Source organism: Trematomus bernacchii, unplaced genomic scaffold (assembly GCF_902827165.1).
Source record: "Trematomus bernacchii unplaced genomic scaffold, fTreBer1.1, whole genome shotgun sequence".
Classification (NCBI taxonomy): domain Eukaryota; kingdom Metazoa; phylum Chordata; class Actinopteri; order Perciformes; family Nototheniidae; genus Trematomus; species Trematomus bernacchii.
Genome location: NW_022988050.1, coordinates 9,095,724 through 9,121,250, shown reverse-complemented (window position 1 = coordinate 9,121,250; position 25,527 = coordinate 9,095,724). Strand labels below are relative to the sequence as shown.

Genomic DNA, 25,527 nt, shown 5'->3' with positions numbered 1-25,527 from the left:
CTGTCAATCCCTATCAGTTATTATGTAACGAGCCAGTGCATTTAAATTGGGTAGCGTCCAGGCGGGGCAACCAGAGTGTTACGCGATTATTATCTTTGCCTTAATTAGCCTTGCCTTAGGTTGACAACATGTCCAAAGCTGCACTTAGTTGTGCAAATGTTCAGTTGAATCCCACTACTCCTTAAGACTTAATTTAAGCCTTAGGCTTTCAAAGTCTCTGCTTATAATTAACTCCAAGTGTTTGATATAACTTTTTTTTTTTTATTTAACCTTTATTTAACCAGATAAAAACATTGAGATAAAATCTCATTTTCAATGCTGACCTGGCCAAGAAGGCAGCAACGTTACACATAACACATAACACAAACATATAAAATACAGAGAACATAACTAAGAAAACAAAAGACGAAAAAGCAGTCACTACATTGTGCACATTAGGACAGTAAAAAAAGTACACTACTTGTTACTGCAAGAGCAGCTGGTGGTGAGGACTTCAGACAACTTCAATTTAAAACATGATATAGAGACAAGTGCCCTCAGTTTAAGGCGTGATTGAAGGTCATTCCAAGACCAAGGACCATAATAAAAAAGACTCCTTTTTCCAGCCTCAGTCCGTACAGTAGGAACCTGGAACCGTATCCAGGTACTGGATCTGAGGTTGTAAGAGTCACAAACTGGAGCAAATCTGGCACAGATGTACAGTGGAAGCAGACCTAAAATGGCTTTATACATGAATAAAAACCAGTGCTGCATCCTACGCATAGTAAGTGAGGACCATCCAGTTAGGCTATACAGTGTGCAATGATGAGTCCTATAGGGTGCATTTGATATATAACGCAGTGCAGCATGGTAGAGTGGGTCAAGTTTGGCCAAAACAGTGGGACAGGCAAATCTATAAATGGTATCACCGTAGTCCAGCTGGGACAGGAATAAGCCAGAGACCAACCTTTTACAGGATGAAATTGAGAAACAACATTTAAATCTGAAAAGGAAGCCAAGAGTGAATTTCAATTTCTTTGTTAAAACTTCAATATGGTGTTTAAAGTTCAGATTACTGTCTGTAACTAGTTGGATCCGTATGATCAAACCTATTTCTTACTCAAGGTTAGAAATCTATAGGACAAATATGGTTTTAATCAAGACTACTGGCTTTGTTATTGTCTTCTTGTGAGTCTAAATTAGCTGCTGCAGTCATGTTTGTGTGTGTGTGTGTGGGAGAGAGAGAGAGAGAGAAAAGGAGAGAAAGAGCGTCATGATGGAAAGACAACGTTGATGTGATGAGGTGTGACATGCGGGGCATTACTCCATCCCTTTGTTGGAACGTGCCCGGACGCTCCACAGAGAGTTTGTTCGACTCATTTTCAGCAGCCTGTTAATGTGTAAATTACTGCAGAGTCCAAACAGGCCCTGGCAAAAACTAGAAAACCCTCTGCAAATGAGGACGCTTGAAGAAGAGCAACAAGTTATTTACTCTCCCCAGAAAAGGGATATCATTTACTGTAGTGTTAGAGGACATTCAAAACCCAAAGAGCACTTTGTACTAAACCTTAACATCTGTGTGATTTTATTTTCAGGGCAGATGACTGCTACTGTTTTTTTGGGAACTCATATTTCTTTGCCAGTTTGGACTTCAAACACACGTCTGCGTGGATCAGGGAACTCGCCTCTGCTTCTCTTTTGGACAAAAAACGTTGCAAAACTGGTTAAGAGCAGTTTAAGTCGATTCCCCCGCAGGAGAGAAGAAACTTACCTCATCGTAAAGCCTGCCCCAGACAGAGTGGGAGGAGATGGAGATGAAAGCAGATCCCAAATGTGTCAATGTATGATCCCCAGAGTGATTTCCATCCCTTTTCACTCCTGCCCACACTAATAAAATGACTCAGCAATGTGTCAGCAGCCTGGACTAGTTTTAATCTATAATAGAAAGAGTTTTTTTCTTTTTTGAGTCACCTGCCAGCATCTAAAGGAGAGAACTTCACTGTCTGTCTCCCTGCCTCTTCCCTCTCCTCTCCCTCATCTCCTGCTCTCTGTGTTTCTCCCTCCCTCACTGCATTTTACCCAGACTGCGGCGTCAATGGACCCTCTGGCTCCGCTCCTTTCGTCAGTGACTTGGAACGCTTTGAGAACTTTGTGAACTGTCTGCGTTGGAGTGGAAAGGGAGAGGAAGGGGAGAAGTTGATGGGACGCAGCCCTGCAGCAGCAGCAGGCTCCTCGGGAGACGACATCAGGACTCACAGCTGGAGATAATCCCCCCGGGTCATGACAAGACAGCGCATCACCCTCCTCACCCCCCTGGCTCTGCTGGGACTCCTCGCAGGGCTGGTAGACCTTAGCCATGGCTCTGCTCGTGAGGATGAGGATTACTACATGCAGGAGCTGCTGACAAGAGAGCATATCAACCAGTTCCAGGAGAAGCCTGTGGCCTCAATACCTGATAGGCATGAGCCGCCCAGCCCAAAACCTGCAAAGAAAGTGGCCAAAGGAAAAGCAGACAGCAGCAGGCAGACGGATAAAACCACAGCTAATTCAAAAGCAGGTAAAAGCATTGCCATCTCTTGAGAAAATGTTTTTATTCTCCAAAAGTCCTTCCTCTTTACAAAGTTCTGCTCAAACTTTTCAATAACCAGATGAGTATGTGTTGCCACTAGATGACAGTGTATGGCTGATTATTTGAGCTGTTCCCGTCAAGATTTAAGAAATGTTCCCATAAAATAAACTGTCTACAATCTTACATCCTGATCATCAGGCACTGAAAATAATGGATTGTGCATTGGCATCACTGTCACATACTTTACTTTGAGAGATTAACTCATATGTTGCTGCCCCAAAAAGTATTGACTGTCTAGCCTTGGAGCCTCTTTCCTGATTTAGCCAAAGAGCTGAAACAAATGTAATGGAAATTAAATTCATTTCAGATATGTGATCTTTTACAACAAAAGCTACGTGCTAGCTAAAGAGCTTACCCCCTTTTGTTAACTATTTGTACTTTAATTAGCAAATGCGTATGGGTGTGGGTGCATGGGTATTATGTGAAGTGTAATTATTGGTATTTCCATATTGCAGTGGTTTTCTGAAACTAAAAACTGTATAATTGAAGTATACTGTACAGTTAAACGCCCAACGAGGGAGTTGAATAGCTATACACATCAGTTTAATGCTCTGTTGGCATTGTCACTATCAAACTAAACACACTTACACTTATAATTGTATGCATAGTAATAAGGATATATTTGGATCTAAACCTTTAAACAACATTTCACCAAAATATTACCTTCTTTTTGTATCCGCTTGTACTTTAAAATGAAATGTCAGTGTTGGAAGTCGTAGGTTAGTATTTCGAAAGATACTTTTCCTCAAAGAAAACTAATGCGACCCAGACCTCAGAGGAGCAGCTAAATTCAAATCACCTGGTGATGGGTGTGCAGAGAGAAAAAAAAAATAATAACAGTGACCTCCTCTGGTAGTCTTCTTCTCCCTGTACGCATAGATCAGAGCCATGTTTCTGTGTGGGATTAGCAGCCTCACCCATGGCAGAGGTCAGGACTGTGTTACATGAAGGGGCCAGAACACATGTGAAATCCACGTTTTTTCAAGAGCAGCGAGACACAGCAGAGCTCTGCTCTTATCGTCCACATATACGTGCAGCTCAGAGCTCTCTGTAAGGGACCCTCAGCACATGCAGTTGCAGGTTTGTAGGTATGTTTGAGATCCTGCCAGCTGATTGGAGGACAGTAAAAGGCATGAGGGCTTTCGGTTGGTTGGTGGTAGATAATTCAGAGCAGCTGTGTCGACCGTGACCTCATATTCCAGGAATCTGGATTCACGTGTCTCAGCAGAGATACCTGCTGCAGGTGAGGCTAAAGGAATTTGATTAGAGTCAAATATGTTAAAAACCACTGCTTCCATTTGATAAGATGTGTTTGTTTGATCTCTATCACACTGCACATGGAGATACAGACATGAAAGCATAAAAGTGTGTGTTTAATGGTCCTATAGGCCAAAATACAGTGTCTAATTTGAGAGTTTTTTCTCACTTCACTACAAAACCTTAATTTCAGTGTTAAGCTCAAACTAATTTTCAATATTAATTAAATCCGAAAGTGAGATATAATTCACTGCAATGTTTTTTTTTAAAACAATGGTAACAACCATATTTCAAAGCTCTGACACTTTTGATATTTGAGTGATTTTTTTCTGCTTAAAGTGGTTTGAATTAAGAAGAAGAGGATATCTGCTTGTTATTTTTATTGTGTTATCATTATCTGTTTTTCACGTCTAAATCATATTTCCCTCTACTTTATATCCCTTACGCTAAACCACATAGCCTGGAGCATTGTTGCAGACTTAATCTGTCCCTAGAATGAGACGAGGATAAAGACTTTCAGATGTGAGAAGGATTGTTATTACGTGCTGTCTATCCTGACCTGACTGTCAGTCAAATAAAAAGCACAGGCCTGACTTCAATGCACCCTGCCCCCATCCTGCCTCCTGTACAGGGGGCTTCCATGACTGATTTGAACCTTAAGCGAGTCATCTTATACAAGGTATCAATCTATACAAATCATAAATGAGCATTGTCTTAGCCAAGGTGAGTTGGAGACATACTGTCGTTGAAGGAAAGGAGCACAGCAGTTAAACGTTTTCAAACTCTGCGCCCGGAGATTGTCTCTTGGTTCAGACCCCAGATCCTGAATCTCTCCACATGTGTGGGACTGAATCCAGCCAAAGTTAGTTCTTTCCTGTGTCAACACTTCTCTCTTTGTGAACAACAATGAATCAGCACTTTTTTAAAGGTGATTTGACCTGTCAAATGTGCTTCTTTAAAATGGAAAACAGTTTGATTTATGTTCCTGCATTAATGTTATTTCCTTTCTTAGTGAAAACAGCCAACAAGAAGGCTGAGAAGACCAAGAAGGGCGCCTTGAGAACCCCAAACAGCATATCTGAAGGAGAAGGACAATATAACTCAATAAAAGAGGGTGAGTGAACAACCGGTGACACTCACACTTGTTGGAAATTCATGATCTCATAAAAATTAATCCTCCCTCAGACACGCTTGGACCATTTCTCAGATTTCACGGGAGCCGTTAGGATGGGAAAAAAAGAAACAAACTCTCAGAGATGACAACTATTTTGGAAAGGGCCGTGAGCATATTTTCCCTGAGAGGAAAGGTCTGGCAATATAAGCTGATGCTCTCTAAAGTGGAGTTAAGCTACAGAGGCGCTGATGTCTTCTTTGCCTATGAAGCATTGTGTTTGGTTTCCATGGATCACAATGTGTTTTCTAAACTGAAACCAGGATGCCCCTGTAGCCTTCATGTCATGTCAGATGACAGATTAAACCCGCTTCACTGAGAGCGTGATTTAGAGCAGCGCACATGTGCTTTGACCTCAGACTTTCCACTTTCAACGTGGTGATATTGCCCTTGTTAAAATGTATTTACCCACTGTCAGACGTTTATAACATAACGGTAAGCTACATTTAATCATTCGGGGAGGTTAGGAGATGTTGTGGAGGCCAACTGTGAATTGATGTGTTTATGTCGAAGCTCTTGTAGGGAACCTACTGAGACAGACAGAGAGGCTGCCTGTTTTAATTTGGCACTTGAGAATGGTAGCAGAAAGTTGGATATTCCTTCATGTTAGAAAATGGGAGCTTCTTGCCAACACGCCTGGCACGAAGGAGCCCAAACAGTCAAGGTCTGGAAGGCTCAGGGTCCCGAAATCATGTTTTCATGGATGAAACTCTGACTCAACATCAATCTGTTTTCCAAGTTTGTTTCAGCATCTACTGGTAGTAGCTGACTTATGTCAAATGTAAAAAAAACATCCATCCATCATCCATCCATAACTGCATTACTCAGCTTTAGAATGAGTTTAGCGGCCAAATGCTTGAGTATGCGAGCATTGTTGGAGATGTAGCAGACCCTCAGTGCCTGCCACATCAACACATACCAAAACAATAGGGAAATCATTACACGAGGATCTAAGACTGGGGAGGATTAGAAAGGTTTGTTGAAGCAGATGTTTCACAGCTCATTCATTGTTCCTATTGGATGTAACAGAAATGTGTTGAAACAAGATGTTTCCGCTCTGATATCAGTTTGACACGCACACAGTCAAGCTGCAGAGAGAGAGTTTGAGCTAAAAAGAAAAAACAAGTACAATTGAAATGCAGAACTCGTCATCAATACAACACGCTGTACGAAGAAACTTAATATATAGTTTAACGTATGACCAGTAGCTTATCCTTAGCTAATTTTAGCTAATGTAATGTTTAGCTAACTATCATACACCCACATTTGTAATACTCTACCACCTTATGTAAAGTAAGATTATTTTGTATTATGCAAAGCCTCAGCAGTAACATGGCAAGTGGCCTAGATAGGAACACATGAGGCCCTGGCTGACTGCTATTACTTTTCTATTACACATTATTGTTAAGACCAGCTGCTCTGATCATGTGTGAGTCCTATTGCAAAGGATTGCATTCAGATGGTTGAAAAAGATGTAGGGCTTAACAACATGGCAGGCACCAGCATTTTTAAATGTTGTCCTGTAAGCCTTGCCTCTGAGGGCCGGGTGTTCCTATTTTGTGCAAAAAGGATTTTAAATATAGGAAAACAGGGATACAAGAAGATTGTGTGTGTGCTTTATAGATACTATACAGGGCACACTGTAATGTATATTCTTTATTGCTATATAGCGCTACTGTGAATACTGCCCTAACTGGCTTGTTAATCAACTTAATGCTTCACTTTTAGTGCAGGATTTCATTTCCTCTCAAGTTATGTTTTCTGCTTTATGCACCAAACATAAATTGTCTCATGCATGTGTGGATTTTGGATGCTGATCTTTTTTCTGGCTGCTCTAAAAATCCCGGTGCATGTGATTGAATGTCTTCAGAGTCTCAGACATATCAGGCGGCTGGAACAAATACCATCCAAGCCATCTTCCGCTATGGATAAAATATATACTTTGCCCAAGATCATATATGCAGAAATCCTGTAAATGCAAAGTACAGATTTACAGTACTTTAAACAAATATGTCTTTGTCTTCGTTGTGTGTGTTAGACTTTTGGGTGTTAATTCTCGGAAGGCAGTCCTGGCTGTATGACAGCAGCATGTGCAGCATGTGCTTCATGAACAAACACAGACCAGTGCCCAATCGGAAATTCTTGCTCTGAAAGTAAAATGCCATCCAGAAAGTCTGCAAACAGAATGATCTAACCCAAAGAGCCGTGGAGCTGCTAGGATTTCACATATGAACCTTGATTTGACTGTTTGGCTCTTACTTGTCGACATCTACTGTTGTGTAAAGGATCAGCCAATCTCACACAAAGAGCTCTATTTAGTGAACACCAACTCTCCTTCTGCATTCACTTAAAGACAGGCATCTGTTCAAATGAACTGCAAACTCCCTCCAGCAGCAAATGAAAACATTCTTAAGTGATTTGCAGTTCTCTCTTTTTCTTAAGACTGTTTTTTATCTAAAATAAAGGCAGAGGGCTTTGAAGGCGCCTGCCAAACCTTTTCTGTGGCATTAGTGGGTGTTACTGGATAATTGCCATACTCAAGGAATAATTAAAAGATGATAAGTCAAATCGATGACAGCTAATTGGGGTCTTCTGCACTGCTAGTAAAGAATTGAATTCTGGGACTCCTGTATTGAATATGTCCCTTTGTTTGGGCTTGGAGGATGCCTGCACTGTAAAGTATCTTAATCTACAGAAATCAAAATGGAAACATGGAAAGTGGGAGCAAAGTATGAGAAAGAAACCCAAATAACCCTAATGAGGTCTTAGTGATGGCATCAGTGTCATTTTAGCTTGGGCTTGGAGACTTCAAAAAACAGAATAGAGCAAAGAGTTTGAACATAATGTTAATCAGACAGGGGGGCATTATCATTTTTAGATATATCCGAAAATGTAGGAACCAGAGATTTTGAATCTTTACTCACACTATGAACTAAAAGTAATATCCAAGCCTCTGCTGCTTTAATCTTTTTTTAAATGTATTTATCCGGTTCACAACTTTACGGAAGAGCAGTTTTAGAATTGCTTATGTGCTCTAAGGGAATTATGCGGTGCAAATGCTTTCGAGCAATCATACAACCATTATGTTTTTAGCTGTCTGTCAGTTTAAAGAAAACTCTCAGTCTAGCATGCATACCAGTTTTGCAAAGTACAGTCTGCATGCATTGCGTAAATGTATAAGAGACGTTTCAGTAATCTTAGAAACCTTCTATTGAAATATCTCCCTTTGATCAAATTATATATCTTTTTCCGATGGCTTTAAACAAGCTTGACAGGTTTGCAACTGTATAGCTTCCCACTGTTCTCCATTCAATAATATTGCTTTAGTTATACAATGTAATCATGCATTCAGGGTGCAGTTAAATGGCTGTGATAGGCGCACATTGCAAAACTACAAAAAGGAAGCGTTCATAGTGTACAGTCATTAATCATCCATGAAAAGTGGCACATTTTAAAATTCATAGCAGTTTAGACTTCAAAGCCTCCATCACGCTGGTTAGGTTCCCCTTTTACTGTTTGATTTCCAAAGTTTTGAGATAATAACTTGTTTACGGACAGAAGTATAAAATGTTTGAACTTCTGTTTGATTGTTTTATTCAAAGCTTGAAGTTTGGATACTGTATGTCTAGGATCAAATAAGCTGCAAAGTTTGAGAACAATTAATTAAGATGCATAGAGTTTCAATCTTGAGCTGTTGTTGTGTTTAGTTCGGAGGCAGAATGAAGAAACATCAGCATGAATAACAGTCATAACAATCACATCCTGCTTTAATTTTGGCATTTCACCTCATCAATAAAATATTATTAATAAAACTGTTCATTGTTTATGTGTTGACTTCGTTGCATTTGTCAACAGAGTACCTATATGTTATATCTGTTTGCTTCATACATTTGAGCATAATGTAAAAAGTCTAAATTGCTCATTATTTAGTCAACAGAAGTTCAGGAGCAACCATTCTGTAGCAATCCCACACATACCATCACAGGCTAATTTGTCTTTCTCGTTACCCAGAATGCCCTCCCATGGGACTGGAGACATTGAAGATCGATGATTTCCAGCTCCATGCTTCAACCACGAAACGCTACGGCCTCGGTGCACACAGAGGTCGTCTCAACATTCAGGTGGGACAGGAATGTAAAGTGTTGTTAGCTTGGACAAGCTTGCCAAAAATGTTTCCGTTGCATTACACCCTGGGCAACCTCACCTTTTCCTTGGCAGTTTCAATGGAAGCATCGTTTCCCCCACACAAAGCAGCAATACAAATTAAATATGATCTCGAGATAGCATCTTTGAATTTTGGCTTTCGTTAATATTAAAGCTCCATGATAAGATGTCGGCTGCCATCACTGACTTTTCAGCTCACAGGTAATTTAGTATTTCGATTCAAAAGGGAAATGAAAAGTGTTGCTGTCAAAATAGGGGCACATCCCCAAACCTTTGGGCATTGGGGGGGAAGAGGTATTTCCTGTGAGTGCAAGCTGTGCTTTGAGGGTATTAGCATGTGTACGGTATCATTCTGCAGGCTGCACTCTCAATCTTACAATTAATGAAACACACACACACGAGCTTAATCCCCAAAGAAAGGCAGTATGTTTCATGAAACCAACAATACAAAGGATGTGTTATTTGGTCTGTGTGTGTGTGTGTTGGTGTGTGTAAGGGATCTTCCTCTCAGGGGATCAGAGAGGGGCAGAGATAGTGTCCAGAACAATTATCTGTAAATCAGGAGAAACAACATAGAAAGCAGATGTTGCCTGGGGCCAGTGAGCTTGGTTAGTTTCCACTTCAGATTCGAGACACCAACACTTCTGTGATTCGTTTAACTTTCTTATAGAGGATTCATACTGGATCACTGGACCACCTCTAAACATGTCATTTTAGTAGAACGGTTTATTTCAAGTAAATGGCTCATGAAATGTGTTTATAACAGATTCCACAACTAATCCAACAGTAAACCTAGACATGCATATTTGCTTAAGGAATGTAATGCAAGTCAGCTATACTTACCTTTTACAATCTACTGTAAACATGCTTAGACTCACTTTAAGATTCGGGAGATGAATGTGTGTATGTTTGGGAAACCATAGTTACCTTCTTCCTGAAATCTTTTAAGGAACCTAATATGACTCGAAACTTTAATAAAGAACTTTAATGAGATGTAAAGAATGTATAAATGATTGAAGTTGAGCATCATTCACAAAACCTATACATATACAGACATGTGTCAGATTATAATAAAGTATTATAATTCAATTCCAAATGAGTCCTCATGTTGCATAATTAATTACACTAAAACAGTTGAATGCTGAGAAATGAATAAAAGAGAAGCTCAGTCAGTCATCCCTGTCTCACAGATGCGTCTTGCTTTCATTCCTGAAACGCAACCTCACTGGTTTTGTTTCTGCCTTCGTTCAGTCCATATAGTTTCGTACATTCTAGTTTGATTGATGGATCCTGTACGTGTTTTATAACATGTACAGTCCATGTTAGAAGACGACTGTATTTACTGTAGATTAGCTATCTCATATGGACAGAATGTTAACATTTGGAGGATCAAATTTCCCCATGCATGATTCATCCCCAATACAGTTAACTTTAATAGAAATGTAACAAAACAAGCAAAGAGTTGGCCAGCATTTCCAGTGTCAGTGTGTGTAGCCGTACATGGACTGTGTGTTTGTGTTTCCACATGGACATATGGACTAAAATTCTGCTCCACATGGCTGTTTCTGAGTGCAGGCTGGCATCTACGAAGATGACCTATATGACGGGGCCTGGTGCGCCGGGAGAGATGACCCGCTGCAGTGGTTCGAGGTGGACGCCCGGAGACTGACCAAGTTCACGGGGGTCATCACACAAGGCAGAAGCTCCCTCTGGTCGTGAGTAGGAATCCCACAGCCGTGCATGGATAGTTGTAGATGGATGAGGATGGGGATTCTCTTGTGCAAGCTAATTTTGAAGGATACAGTAATTGCGATCATTGATTGATTTTGTGCCATTTCCATAAGTTGTCTTAAATCCCTGTGATGTCTGTTTGAAGGTTGTTTAATGTGAAGAAGCTCACAGTGACAATGCAAACATCATTTAGCATTAGTGTTTACCATGTCATCATTTTATTTTGGGAGGGTAACGGTTAGTGATTATCACCAAATACATAGTACAGTTTAGACTATTGGGACATATATTTTGGTCCCAAATTACATGACAAACCCTCATATAGTTGTAAAAACATTTCACTCAAAAGCACAAATGTCAACCTCACTTTGGTGCTAGAAACGTGGCCATCACCCAAGTCATTATGGTTCATTTTCTGGTCACCACTAGTGTCTGTACAACATTTCATACCAACCCATACAATAGTTTTTAAGATAAAGCTGTTTGGAAGCAAAGTAATGCACAAACAACAACAAACAACATTGCTAACCACACTGAAAAAAACAACTGTATTAGGTTAGTTGAAAGCAAAAATATCAAGTTAATATTATTGCTTTCAACTAACCTAATACAGTTATGTGAAATGTATTGACATAACACATTTAATTAAAGTCAACATTTTGGTTTTTCAGTGCATAGAGCCATGTTGCTAACATTGCTAAATTCAATAAAAAAACAGCCAAGTATCTAATTGCATATGGCATGATTTTCTAAATAGCTATGGGAAATGAAAATTGAATGTAAGCAGACAGCAACATTGCTCCAGAACTTTAAATGAGTTGGATTTTCCTGTAAATCCGACTGGAACATTTGACTGACTCCACTAATATAAACAAAACAAGCTTTCCAATCCACATGGCTCTGAACCGTCACTGCTGTTTGCCCTTTTCACAAGTCTTTTCTGATCCCCTCACTGTGGGATTAAGGATTTATGAGTATGATTGATTGGAGTACAGACCCTTAAAAGGTCACTTCACTATCAAAATAACACAGAAAAGATTTGACTGCACAGTAAGCTTGTTCATCACACTCCGATGACAGAAATAATAAAGGGATGTAACAAGAAGGGATTATATTATTCACATTTCCACTTTCATTATATTTACAGTAGGTCTTTACTGTAAGATTGGATAAATCTGCTGTGCACGGCTATTGTCTGTGAAGCTAGTTAAGCTATAAATTATATTACTGGTTTCCATGGTAATTTATGTACCTATCATCTAAATACAAAGGGAAGGGTAAAGTCTCACCTCCCACTGACTTAGTGGAGGAGTCTGCGAGATCTTTTTTAAGCATGCGTTTAGTATCTGACATCACTATTGCTTTTATAATTGTGCCAGTGCAGTGTCTATTATTTTAGTACAGTTTTTTAAGGTAAAGTTAAAAATCACTCGGTGAAATGTTACTCGTTACTAGTTTTAGTAAATCAAGCACAGAGGTAATATTTATTTAATTTATGCCGGAATTAATCTGAATTTACCAGGGTCATTTTTTCACTAGGAAAAACCATAAATGCTCCTGTTCACATTTTCCTCTACCCTCTACTCTGACTTTGCTCTGTAATAATGCGATTCTGACAACTTTTGGCCTTTGCACTTCCTAATTGGAAAGGGTGGGCACAGATTTCTGGAAACTGCTGTGTAGTTAGAGAGCATGGGGACTTACTTTATCAGGCTGTGTTTGTAATTTTCCTTCAAGGCAAGCACGATCTGAGGGTGCAGAAGACACCGATGGCTGAGACAGAATTTCTCCCGCAATTAGCTCTGTAGGGCATGTTACTGTCGACAGTGCCAACTCAGGGGTTTCTGTCTATAACAGAGCTTTAATTAGCAGAACTGGGAATTCTTACCAGGCCTGACCAGCTCAGCACTGATGTCTTTATCCAGAAGCATGGGAGTCCCTGTCATCCCACATCCTGCTCACAGAGCTCTGATGGGACAGTAAATCACCAGTGAAGTGTGTTTGCAATACAAAACATTGTATTATTTTGATGTTCCACCTCTCTGTGCTCTACCTAAGATACTTTCAAACAACGAAACCCCTGAAGTCTTAGCTTCGCAACTCCTGTACACTTTTCAAGTTCTTTTTATGTTCCAGACAGCTATTCATTTATCTCTTATTATGGATATATTTCAGTAGGAGTTTGAAACTTGATGGATCTTTTAAATCCACCAGCTAAGTCTTTGTATATTATGGCGTAGCTATATTATCGTTGCCAGGTTCATAACCAGGACATTTTGAAATTCTAATTTAAGAAGACTTTTTTTTTAACAAAAGGTTTGTTATATTTGGTTTGTTAGGATGCCGATTTAATGCATTATCTGTAAATGACTGCAACATTCACAATGGTGTTTTTTAGGTTTAGGAGGCCGAGATCTATGGGCCCAGAGATCACCTCCGTGACAGGTTCTGAGAACCCTCACATAACCATGAAAACGCTAGTGAAATGTGCTTTATTCAATATCTTACCCGAAAATGTTGCGTATTTAAGCCAGGTTTTCCCAATTGGCACTGTTTTCCCTTATACAATCATGTACAATTTACAAAATGCAATGAAAATGTTATTTTCACTGTTTGAATTGCATAAATGAAGTTCAAATTTGAAGAGTATGCCAATAGGTTTTGTATTGTACATGCCTGAGAAGTATGTAAAACACCCTTTTCTTTAACATTTACTGCACTGTTTAAATGTCAGAACACATGCTATGCTAGTTAGCATTCACAATAACATCACCCACATATATGATTCTGTGTATTGTTAGCCTGGTTGTCGACACCTAAATTCCCACCAGCATTTACATGTCTTTAGCGGTTTAAATTAATATTTGAATGAATGAAGTCAATCAAAACTCAGTCTGATTATGGTGGCAAAGTTTCCTTGTATTCAGAACCCAAACTCACCCTAGGTCAAATGAAAATCAGATGCTTGGCAAACGTAACTTTTGCTCCTCTTCCAAAATTAAAGCAGCGACAGGCTCAAGTGACACTACTAATACGAATTCTCTGACCTCCTCTCCCATTGTCCTGTTTCGAAACAGACTTCATCCCTGTGAGCATTCAGCGTGTCTGGCCGTGTACCGAGAGACTTTCTCACAGTCACCTCATTTGCATTAAATTCACACTGAGAGGATTTGTATGTTTTCTTCCTCACGCTAACAGGAGCGATTGGGTGACCTCATACAAGGTCATGGTGAGCAATGACAGTCACACCTGGATAACACTGAAGAACGGCTCAGAGGACATGGTGAGTAACAATCATGGCAATTAGAAACTAGTATCCATATATCTAAGAAGTAGGCATTTAATATCAGGCTTTTGAACTCATTATTACCCCTTCATATAGTATTTCCCATGTTGGCTGGAACATCATAAAAAAAGTTATTCTTGCCTAAGAGCAATTTCAGAGAAACATTTAGATCTCTGCTTGTCTCCGGGCTTAATGAGCTGGAAGGCAGTAGTAAATACTGATGATCCTCAAGCAGATGGGAACTTCATCCTGGCTCATCATCAGAGATACATCTATGCACTTGATGTAATTGAATAGCAACCAAACCCAAAATGATACAAAGCAATCTAAAGCAGCAGCTGAGGCATTTGACCAGTAAAAGAATAACCATATGATCCATAAACATGCAGATCAGATGATGCTTTTGAAGAAAATCATATCCTTGTCTCTCTCTACTGCTTTTTACATCCCAGCTAATGAAATGTTGCTGTAACTGTACACAACAGCTGATGTCACAGATGTGGGAGGTTATGCCCCACAGTAATTTACTCTACAAGTAACAAGCTCCCACTCACTCTCACCTTTAAAGCCAAATGCCAAACCGCACTGTTTGTCTTGCAAAATGCCAAAAGGTGCAGAGAAGAACCATAATGTTTTAAATGTATAATAAGCTCCCAGTTGTATCACATCCTACAGGCGCATCTGTCTGTGTTTGATAAAGGGTTATGTGGACCCACACAGCATTATAGTGTGCATGTTCTAACTGAATTAGTTATATTTATATTTTACATCTGCTGTATGTAGTCCTGTCGTTTACACATCGTGACTAATGTTATTAATCTGTTAGGCTACACTTTTAATCTCATATGGGACAATGGATGACACTTTAACATTTGCGTAATTGACAGGTGTTGATTAAAAGGCAATACACTAATAAACTACAAAGACACTCAGAAGCCTGTGACATAAGATTTTCAACTGCATAATTACTCTGTAGCTATGTCAGATTGACAATAAAGAACCTTGAACCTTGAACCTTGAACCTTGATATAATGCAGAGCTACACCAAGGCTGTGTCCATAAGTGTAAAAAAGTGTTCGCCCCTTTAATTGGATACTTTCCTAAATGTAATGGATTCTTCCTCGGCACATGAAACACCTTTCCACCAAGTTTTTCTGTATTCCTGCTGGCAACAAGATAAACGAACAAACCAACTAACAAACCAAAAACAATACCTTCTTGGTGTAATAATAAAATAGCTAAAATAAAGTAATGTTCACTTCTTTAATTACTATCTTGATGAATGTGTTTGCCTCAGTAGATCTTCACTGGCAACAGGGAAAAGGAAATCCCAGTCCGGAACATCTTCCCAGTCCCAGTGCTCGCCAGATACATCCGAGTCAACCCTCGCTCCTGGTTTCGCAACGGAAACATCTGTATGAGAGTGGAGATCCTTGGCTGTCCTATGCCAGGTGACGGGTTTGTATAGACAAAGACACATGAATTATTCCTGACATACAAGGGTTAAAACATCAGAAGAATCTATGATATGGGTCTGGTCATGAAGGGAGGCAATCATGCTCTCAGAAAGACATAAATGATGTCAACATAGACGGAAGGCATCACTGTTTGAAAAAAAAAGAAAATCTGACCAACCACTGCTTTGGTTGTGGTTTTGTTTGGAAAAGGCATATCCTGCACTTGGATTGGGTTAGAGAAAGATTGTTTGGTTAAAATACATACTTTTAAATATCTAAGGTAGAGGACCTTGATCATCAAGCGCACAATGGGGCACCTGGTTACAGTTAGCCAAACACAGCAGTCATGGGTTATGGCAGGATGTTGCCTGTTGATAGGAAATGGAAAAAGGTCCAATTTAAAGTGTCTTAAAGTCTGTACACCCATGCGTCATGTTACCAATTTAAAAACTCAAATATTTGTTTAATCCTAGAGCCTCACTAGGGAAATGTAGGGTTTTTTCTGTTTCAATCATCTTGGCTTTGTTAAAGCATATGGCATACATTTTGGCAAGGATATATGAATAATAACAGACACACCGACCTTTAAGGACAACATGGAAACAACTTAAAACCACATATTTGGATTCCATGGTCCGGAGAGCATAAAAAAAAACATGCATTCTAATCTAAAAGGCTTTATATCTAGAGATCTGGCTTCCAAGTTTTAAGCTATTTTTCAACAGAAGCCCTTTTCTCATGTTTGCCCTATGTTACACACCCATGCTTTTTATCTAGTTTCCAGCACACATATCGGAGTCTTCGAATGCCAAATATAAAATGAACATAAGTGGAGGATAGAGAGCAGGTGCTCAGTGTTTATAGTCTCTACGTACCTTACATGACTGATCATTCCTTTCCTCTGTACATAAAAATAACTTATCCGCCCGCTTTTATATGTTTTCTTCTTCCCCACAGATCCAAATAATTATTACCACAGACGCAATGAAGTCATAACAACGGACGACTTGGACTTCAGACACCACAGCTACAAAGAAATGAGGCAGGTGAGTCACAGAAAACAAAAGATATCAACCGCCTGCTTATTCAAAGACACCAGAGCATGAAGCAATAAAACATCTTGTGTGAGTGCGAGCCAACACCAGACAACTTGTGTCCTTTGCAAGAACAAAGTGAAGTGAGCGCTGCCAGCCACATGAAAATGCATTAAGCACCCCCTGGGTTGTGTCATTACTTATTCATATAGTTGTCATGAACAGTAGCCTGTGTGTACCGAGAAGGAGGACGGCTGTATTTGCCACTTGCTACACCGTGACTGAGTGGATGTGAAGGTACAAGTGCTGTGAATTACAATCGTATATAATGTAGCAGCTCCCCTGTGGACTACATGTGTCCTAAACTGCTGTTATTATTCACAATAAGACTCCAATTAATGCTCAGAAGGTCTGACTCATTGTTAAGCTTTTGTTCCCATGTGTGACAGAATGGATTTAATGTACCGTTTGTTTATCTCTCTGTCCTTTTGAGGTTAATATACACGTCAGACAGGGTGTCCGGCCTCAATAGACCTTCAAAAAGAAAAAAATGACTATTTTTAAACTAAAGCCTTTTCACTCTTGACATTTATTTTCTTCATGCAGGTACCTGTACCCTATATTCCCCTGCTCAACAGCAGTTTAAATAGCTCTGCTCGAACCTCAAGGTGGAAATAGCCCAGTGTGGCTCCTCAAATAAAGTGCATGCCCCATGAGAGGAGTGAAAAGACATCTTTTATATTGCTCAAGGACTGCCCTTTTCTTAGAACACCCCTGCTGGTAATGTCGTAGCCACTGGATGACTGATACTATCAGAGCGTGGACAGTTTAAAGACATTATAAAATAGGTGGGAAAAATGTACTTTTCCACATTCTTTGAATACGAAGATGATATATATAGTTTGCGATTACCCTGGTACAATAAACTTTTCTTAAATAATATCATTGGTTTATGTAAAAAGTCACTGCAAGCTAATTAGAACACATTCTATATCGTTCAGTTAGTCTGTTTCTGTAGGAAAAAAAAAAATTCTACTAAGTGCTGAAAATACTGAAGGTAGCGATTATCAAGAAGCAGGATGTTATACATTGATCCTGGTAAACACAATCCAGGTATATTTACCAGGGGAATCCTCTGCTTTTTTAAATTGGCAGCGAGAATGTCATTGCCAACTTGTAATCCTCTGTTAACAAAACCAGATGTTTGTTTAATGATTTATTTGGTTAGAAAAGTCAAGATTCTGCCCCGATTTAATTAAAACCCCATCACTCCTGACTGTGTAATGACTTCTGCCGCAGCTGGAAGCACGGCTAAACACAGATTTCTGCACAGCTTGTTAGTCTCCTTCCAGCTGCACTTCCTCTTTGTGTCTCTCATGCCCACATGGGTAAATGATAGTGGGTGCTATTTTAATCAGCTCCTCCACAAGCCTGTCTTTGTAATTACCTTGACTGCTTTTCCACACAGCCCACCCCCTCTTCATCGGTTAGAGTGTTATTAAATAAGATCTGTGACACAGCACTGTGATATTGGTTTGGAAATTTCAATAACATGAGATTAATATTTATAATTTTGTGCTACAAACTACTACAAAATACAAATACTTGAAAATAAGGTTTTAAGTTTACATTTTTGCACTTTAAAGCGTAATATTCATCACTAAATAAGCAGCAGCCCGAAAAAAAAAAATCTGAAATATTATTACTCAGAGTTTGATTGACAGGAACAGAAAGGCCCACCAACTGTGGTGCAATTAAGCCCCGCCCATTCTCACTTAATTGACTTGCTTGGACCTGCCTCCTTGTCTCTTACGGATGCTAGCAAACTTTTGTGTCAGAATCTTTTGGGTAATATTAATTTACTCATGATTGTCCATAAGTAAGGTGCCTGTTTGAAAGGATTAGCAGCAAAATGTTCTTCAAGCCCATGAAAACGAATGAAATATTCCTTGCTTGATGTCCATTAGTTAATGCAAACACTTGATTGCTGATGCTTCATTATTTTCCTCCCACAGCTTATGAAGGTCGTCAATGAAATGTGCCCTAATATCACCCGGATCTATAACATAGGAAAGAGCCACAGTGGCCTCAAGCTGTACGCCATAGAGATTTCTGACAACCCAGGAGAGCATGAAGTTGGTGAGTATAGTGTGCTTTAATTAGGCAGGACTTGATTTAATATAAAATACTAACAACATCAGAAACATCTAAATGCGTTCCTCGGAGTGTTTTCCTCAATGTCGTGTACGTGCCGTTGCAGTGATTGCATATTTAATCTCCTTCTTTCTCCATCCCCTCCCCCAAATCGCTCCTCTCGTTTGAACCTGTTGACCAGGTGAACCAGAGTTTCGTTACACTGCAGGTTCCCATGGCAACGAGGTGCTGGGACGTGAGCTGCTCCTCCTTCTGATGCAGTTCATGTGTCTGGAGTATCTGTCCGGCAACCAGCGCATACGTCATCTGGTGGAGGAGACCAGAATCCATCTGCTGCCATCCGTCAACCCCGATGGGTACGAGAAAGCCTTTGAAGTGGTAGGTCTGCAGGGCGGCCATTAGTGACCTCATATTAGGGAACAGCACCGTATCTGTTGGCAAGTCTTCTCCCGATTAGAGCACATGTGGTGCGTGCTGGGAAACTGGTTTAAATGATCTGGTGGAAAATATGAACTGCCCTGATGACAAATATGTTGAGTGCCTGTGATGCATTAATATAACAATAAAATACATGTTGTTAGTCTGGTTTTTAAATGATCTTGCAGGACTACCAGATAAAAGGGCCAAGATTTATGAACAAGTAAAGATCAAAAGCAAGCCAGACACTGTTTGGTTGCTTTATAGTCAATGGCTTCATGTCATTCAGTGATTTGTAGATGCACTCTACGTAACACATTGTCCTTCAAAAGTAAATGTTGTGTTGGCTTGAATTTTTATTTGCGCCATACAAAAAGACACCCGACAGGCCGGGTTTTTTGTATTTCAACTTATAAAACCTCACCAGAAAGAAAACATTTTTGCGTTAAGTCCTACTTAGGTTGTGGGTTTATGAGGTTGTGGTGCACTTTAGCCTATTGTGACCGAAATAACTTTTTTTAAAGTTCTTACTCTGGCAAACCATTATTTCCTCTTGTTTTGAAGTTGTACAAACAGGAGAGACATCATTTATACCAGACTTCTAATTATAATAACCAGATGTTTGGCTTGGTTCAGTTCTTCTTAAATGTACATCACAATTGTCTTTTTCTTTTGCCCAGGGTTCAGAGCTCAGCGGGTGGTCTCTGGGTCGATGGAGCAGTGATGGAATAGACATTCACCATAACTTCCCAGATCTCAACTCCATTCTGTGGGAAGCCGAGGTTAAGAAGTGGATCCCTCGCAAAATGTTCAACCACCATGTGCCCATCCCAGAGTGGTACCTGTCCAAAAACGCATCAGTGAGTCTGATAGTTATATTCCATTTCAAACGTATACAATGTGTATATTTCAGCAACATTATGGGAAAGTCATACAATTATAAGAGTATGGCTTATGGAAATGCCACATTTTTGCCCAAATCTGCAGGCTTCATCATCTGAGAGATGTCTAGCATGACCTTGTTTTGTGTCATATGTGTTATCAAAATATAACTCTTAAAAGTGCTTAATCTTTAATAATGTAATTGCCATTTAGTTTCTAGTGCTTTTTACTTACTTATGTCCTTATCCTGTACTCCTAACTTCTAAAAAAGGTTATAAAGCATCCTCACGAGAATACCACCGCTGTCTATTTAGGGAGAAGCGGATGCATTTGTGACGAAGAGGCGGTGAGCTGAAATAGACCCGACGATCTATTAAAAGCTCATCCTCACTTGTGTTTTGACGTTAGCGAGAGCCGCGAGTGAGTCACACAAAGCCTCCAGAATAGCTGCTGCAGCTGCAGAGCTGGGATCCCCATCTGTGCTCAGGAAGCTGTGAAAACTCACCGCGCTCGCTTCACCAGCGCTTTGAGATAGAAGGGCCGCTTTAATTATGAGTCCAAAGAGCAGTGGCATTCCCTTGAATCAATACAAGCCATTGGATGCAGGCTGGTTTGCTGCCTCTTAAAAAAATATGGTTGACTTTTCAGAATAAATCTTAGTGAAATTAGTCTACAGCGTGTGAACAGCAATGTCTTTCAGTGTGAGGGAGTTCATTTAGCAATCACAATACTGACATGATTGCTGGAATTACATTATCCTCCCCTCTCTTGTGTCCCTGATGTAGGTTGCCGTGGAGACAAGGGCTCTGATCGCATGGATGGAGAAGTTGCCCTTTGTGCTTGGAGGCAACATCCAGGGAGGGGAGCTGGTGGTGACCTTCCCTTACGACAAAACTCGCTCCCTGGGGGTGGGCAGGGAGCAGACCCCCACCCCAGATGACCACAGCTTCCGCTGGCTGGCCTTCTCCTACGCCTCCACCCACCGCCTCATGACGGCAGCCAACCAAAGGGTTTGCCACACAGAGGATTTTGCCAAGGAGGACGGCACCATCAACGGAGCGTTGTGGCACACCGCGGCTGGCAGTTAGTGTCCCTAGCTGTCGGGGTCTTTTTCTCTGATCCTTACTTTGTGTTATTCAGGTTTTCTGTGCTCAGCTCTGATCCTTTGAGCTGTAGCTTTGTTTAGCACACATCTGCATATTCAGAACAGAGCTGTTTTTAACTGGAAGCATCATGTAAGAATTCAAAGGCAGACAAACAAAGGAAACCTTGAAAATTAATTTCACTCTTAATTAAAACAACTTTTATCCAATAACCACACAAATGTTGGTCTGTAGTTCTGTCTGCATGGCCTACAGATGTTTCTCTTTCTTGGCAGGTATGAATGACTTCAGCTATTTGCACACAAACTGCTTTGAGTTGTCGATGTATGTGGGTTGTGACAAATTCCCTCATGAGAGCGAGCTGCCTGAGGAGTGGGAGAACAATCGAGAGTCTCTTCTTGTCTTCATGGAGCAGGTACAGAGGCAAAGCAGCCCCCGCAACTCACACAAACACAAGAAAAGCAACACAAACATACGCTTTTTAATAATTTTGAGTTATTCTAGGAGTATGATAGCGCTTTCAGTTTGCTCCTGTTATTCTTCTCAGTACAATTTTTAGAAAAAGGTTCTGTATAAATACTCTACAAGCTAATTTCGTACTTTCAGCCACTTTGAGAAGACATGCAGGCCTGTTATGTTTTATTCTCTCAGAGGATCGGGCCCATGCTGGGACTTTAATTTAAATATTGAAACAAGATGTGGAATAAATGTTTTTTTAAACACGCTAACTGTTCTGCAAATTGAACATCATCCAGTATACACCATACACATCACCACTGCATGTTACATGCATCATTTAAAAATATGAAGTAGACTGTGATGGGGTCAACTTGGGGGCAGAATTTACACATGGTTGCATGAGTCGTGCTTTTCATGTGCAGGCGCATCGTGGGATCAAAGGCGTGGTGAGGGATCTGCAAGGTCGCGGAATAGCAAATGCCACCATCTCTGTGGAGGGCATCAGCCACGATATTCGCACAGGTATCACATTTCACCTAATTCAGTAGGATTTAAGCATATAACGATTCATTTTTCGTTATATGCTTGAATCCCTAACCAAAAACAATATCTGTTTTGTGGATATTTCTTTTCCTTCATCTCTAAAATGTTATGTGTGTAAGCTTAGAGTTTGCAGCAGAGGCTCATCACTTTATTCCTCAGGAGTGAGTCACTCTGACATTGCGTTCATATTCCAGGTCAACATAGAATAAACAGCACAAACAAAAGCAGCTGGAGCCGGTTAAAGCCTGACTCACGTCCCAGTCATAGCTCGTGTTGTCGTGGCCTCCTGCTCCGAATTTTACTATTGATTAGGAGTCCTCAAGGCAATCTCTGCTGATGCCTAAAAAATGCAGCATCCAGAGCCAAAGTAGTTCTGTACTTAGAGCGTGAAATCGAATGGCCACAATGACATTAGCCTTTATTATTCCTGGAACTCAAAACAAGCCACTGTTTCCTCTTTAAAAAAAAAACTCTCAGTTGCCGTCAGGAAATATTTTAGGCTATTTTTTTTCAAACAAAAAGGTTCCTCTTCAGCTGCTTTGAATGTTCTTTGGGATCCTCAAAAAAAGACATTTGCAAAGCAGTTGTTCTCCCATCTGGATGAATCGATTGAATTGAACAGACTGCCTGGATGCTGATGTCTGAAAGATGTTTAGCCAGGCTGAGATATTCATTAGCTCATTAGCATTTCATATAGAAGCATTCTGGGAAACAATTAGATTCCCTTATGCCATGTGAATGTAAGCAATGTGAGCGCAGATGTTCTCTTGTAACTATTTGAATGGGCAGCAGAGACAGACCTGCCGTCATATTTCATCCTTCTCAATGTCTGTTCAGATGTGTTAGCGTGTTCGTATGACCTGAAGGAAGTGACACTGTCGTTGTGTGTAAAAGGCTGAAAATACAAGCGAGCCCATATTCCCATGTCACATAAAGACAGTGTTCAGCAGAGAGAGAAAACCAGAATATCCAACATTACAAAGCAGAGCTATTTTTAATACAGAACGACGGCTTCTCACAAGCAGAACACAGAGAACTCTCTAATTTTTATTTTTGGCTTCATATGAATGCTTGCTTTTTCAGCTGCTTAGCAGGCTCTTTATATTCTGCTTTCTAGGACAAGATTTGCATTTTGCTGCTATTGCACAAATAATGTGTTAAACTAATATCCTTGTTGTGATTCAACTCTTATTCAATGATTACATGGTCCCTCAGGTAAACGCTTAATGAAACTACAATAATATAATTGTTGTTCACCTGAGAGAAAAGTGATTATTGCTTATGTTGGGCCGACACATAACTGCCCATGCGATAATCTTTATTATGAAGCATTATCAAGCATTTACATTTTAAAGGGTAACATTACATTACATGTCACTTGTTAGACGCTTTTATCCAAAGCGACTTACCTTGGTTGCTTATTGGCTAATGGTTACACAAGCCAAAACACCGTTATGACATCATAAAGTAGCCTAAATCTGATCAGCTCATTTTCAGACAGGTTTTTATATAAATGTATCAGGACAAAAAGTGAGCGAATCTTTTTCCTGAAACTTTCAGAATCTCTTTACACAGAGGGGACACATGTTTAAAAGACATGAAAAAGTGGATTTTGCATAATAGGTGACCTTTAAATTCAGTGTGGCAAACTAGATGTTAGTTTGAGCATGCAATACCCCGACACAGCAGTGCAAGAGTGCGGAAATAATAATTTGTCTGTGTGTTCACAGCTTCTGATGGCGATTACTGGCGTTTGCTGAACCCCGGGGAGTACAGGGTCTCAGCCAGGGCCGAGGGCTACAGCCTCACCAGCAAGAAGTGTGAGGTGGGCTACGAGATGGGCGCCACCACCTGCAACTTCTTCATTGGCCGCACAAATCTGTCACGGATCAAAGAAATAATGGAAAGATTCAACAAGCAGCCAATCAGAGTGCCCGTCAGGCAGCTCCAAACTCGCAGGTCCAGAGAGAGCCGCATGGAAACACAATGACTGTTTGAGGAAGAATTAAAAACAACATCTGCTCCGATCAGACTGGGGTCAACTTCAAGGGTTGGACCTCTTTCATATACCGCTGAAATGCTGTCAGTGGAGTTAGGGTTGAAGAATAACAATGTGGATTAATTTAAACAGGATGCTTCATTTTTCCTTTTTTGGGGGCTTTCAATTTATTATAATACTATAAATATCACCTTGACCATCATGAAATCAACCATAAATGACAGTATATTAGCACATTAGAAGGTATTTTTAACCACTGTAAGGAATGGCCGTGACTGTCATTATGTACATACTTATTAACTTATGTAACACAGTTATGTAAACTATTACGAAAAGCTTTAATTACCTGCACCTTTTTGTCCTCTAAAAGGAACTTTGTGGACTCAGTGACCTGTTGTGTGTCATTGATTCGTTTTTTCATACACTTTGCTTTTGGCAAGTTATTAAATAAAGACCATGTTGGCACAAATGGAAATTGCTCATCTGCAAGTGTGTGGATTTCATTCATGGTAGGCACTCATCAAATGATCAGCTTAATGCAGTTCAGAAGGGTTGGTTACGCTTTATTTAATGGTTCTATAATTTGAAAGAAATTAATTTAAAATGTAGGGAAAAAGTTTAATGAAAAAAACTGTAATTTGCAAAGAATTACAGTCAAAACAGTGTTAAATGTGTGTGTTGTGCCTTTATTGTTTAGAAATATGTAAAATAATAGAGGTGAAAAAAGTTCAGAGTAATGTTTCCGAACACAATAAAAGAGAAAATGTACTGCTAGTGATAAATAAATAAATCTCTGATTAAGAAAAGTAGTAATACAGTGGTTTAGTACAGAAGTACATTTTAAAAGGTAACAATGTTAAACATATGAACATTATAATTTCCAAAAATATTGTATAACATTTAAATTGAACAAAGAGTATACAATTTAAAAAATGAAATATAATATATTCAAGCCAACACTTGTACATGAACGGTAATAGGTCTGGAGCCTTTGTGCAAAAATAACCATGTTATTAAAAAGTTATAGCATTTGCAGTAGAGAGTAATTATCAAAATGAAATCTGATTTAACAGCCACTTCTGCTTGATTGAACATCCCTAATGGAAAATAAACGTAATTTCATCCCAAGGTATAATCACTGTGAAGTTCAAGCATCCCCTCATTCGATTTCTGCAGTAGTGAGACTGTATCTTGGGAGTTTTTGAGGTGGAAAGGCTCTAATTACCAGAGCTCTGTCGGGGCGTTTACGGATCACTGGCCTA

At 39.8% G+C, this 25,527-nt stretch overlaps 1 protein-coding gene across 1 annotated transcript; it reads left to right on the top strand.

The window, feature by feature from the left end:
* Window positions 1–1,860: 1,860 nt before the first annotated feature.
* Window positions 1,861–24,744, top strand: cpxm2 (carboxypeptidase X (M14 family), member 2). The gene is made up of 14 exons (XM_034119969.1): window positions 1,861–2,536; window positions 4,878–4,979; window positions 9,048–9,157; window positions 10,776–10,915; window positions 14,130–14,214; window positions 15,518–15,668; window positions 16,632–16,720; window positions 18,724–18,847; window positions 19,044–19,240; window positions 19,960–20,139; window positions 20,947–21,244; window positions 21,540–21,679; window positions 22,146–22,245; window positions 23,997–24,744. Exons 1-14 carry the CDS (start codon window positions 2,260–2,262, stop codon window positions 24,254–24,256), a joined length of 2,253 nt encoding a protein of 750 aa, XP_033975860.1. The 5' UTR covers window positions 1,861–2,259; the 3' UTR covers window positions 24,257–24,744.
* The last annotated feature ends 783 nt before the right edge of the window (window positions 24,745–25,527 follow it).

What these genes read in the sequence shown, in the direction of transcription:
- cpxm2 (XM_034119969.1), top strand. Translation starts at nt 2,260, where the DNA reads ATGACAAGACAGCGCATCACCCTCCTCACCCCCCTGGCTCTGCTGGGA. An exon ending in ATATAACTCAATAAAAGAGG is followed by an intron (nt 4,980 to 9,047) that starts GTGAGTGAACAA and finishes CTCGTTACCCAG; the next exon opens with AATGCCCTCCCATGGGACTG. An exon ending in CCCAGGAGAGCATGAAGTTG is followed by an intron (nt 18,848 to 19,043) that starts GTGAGTATAGTG and finishes CCTGTTGACCAG; the next exon opens with GTGAACCAGAGTTTCGTTAC.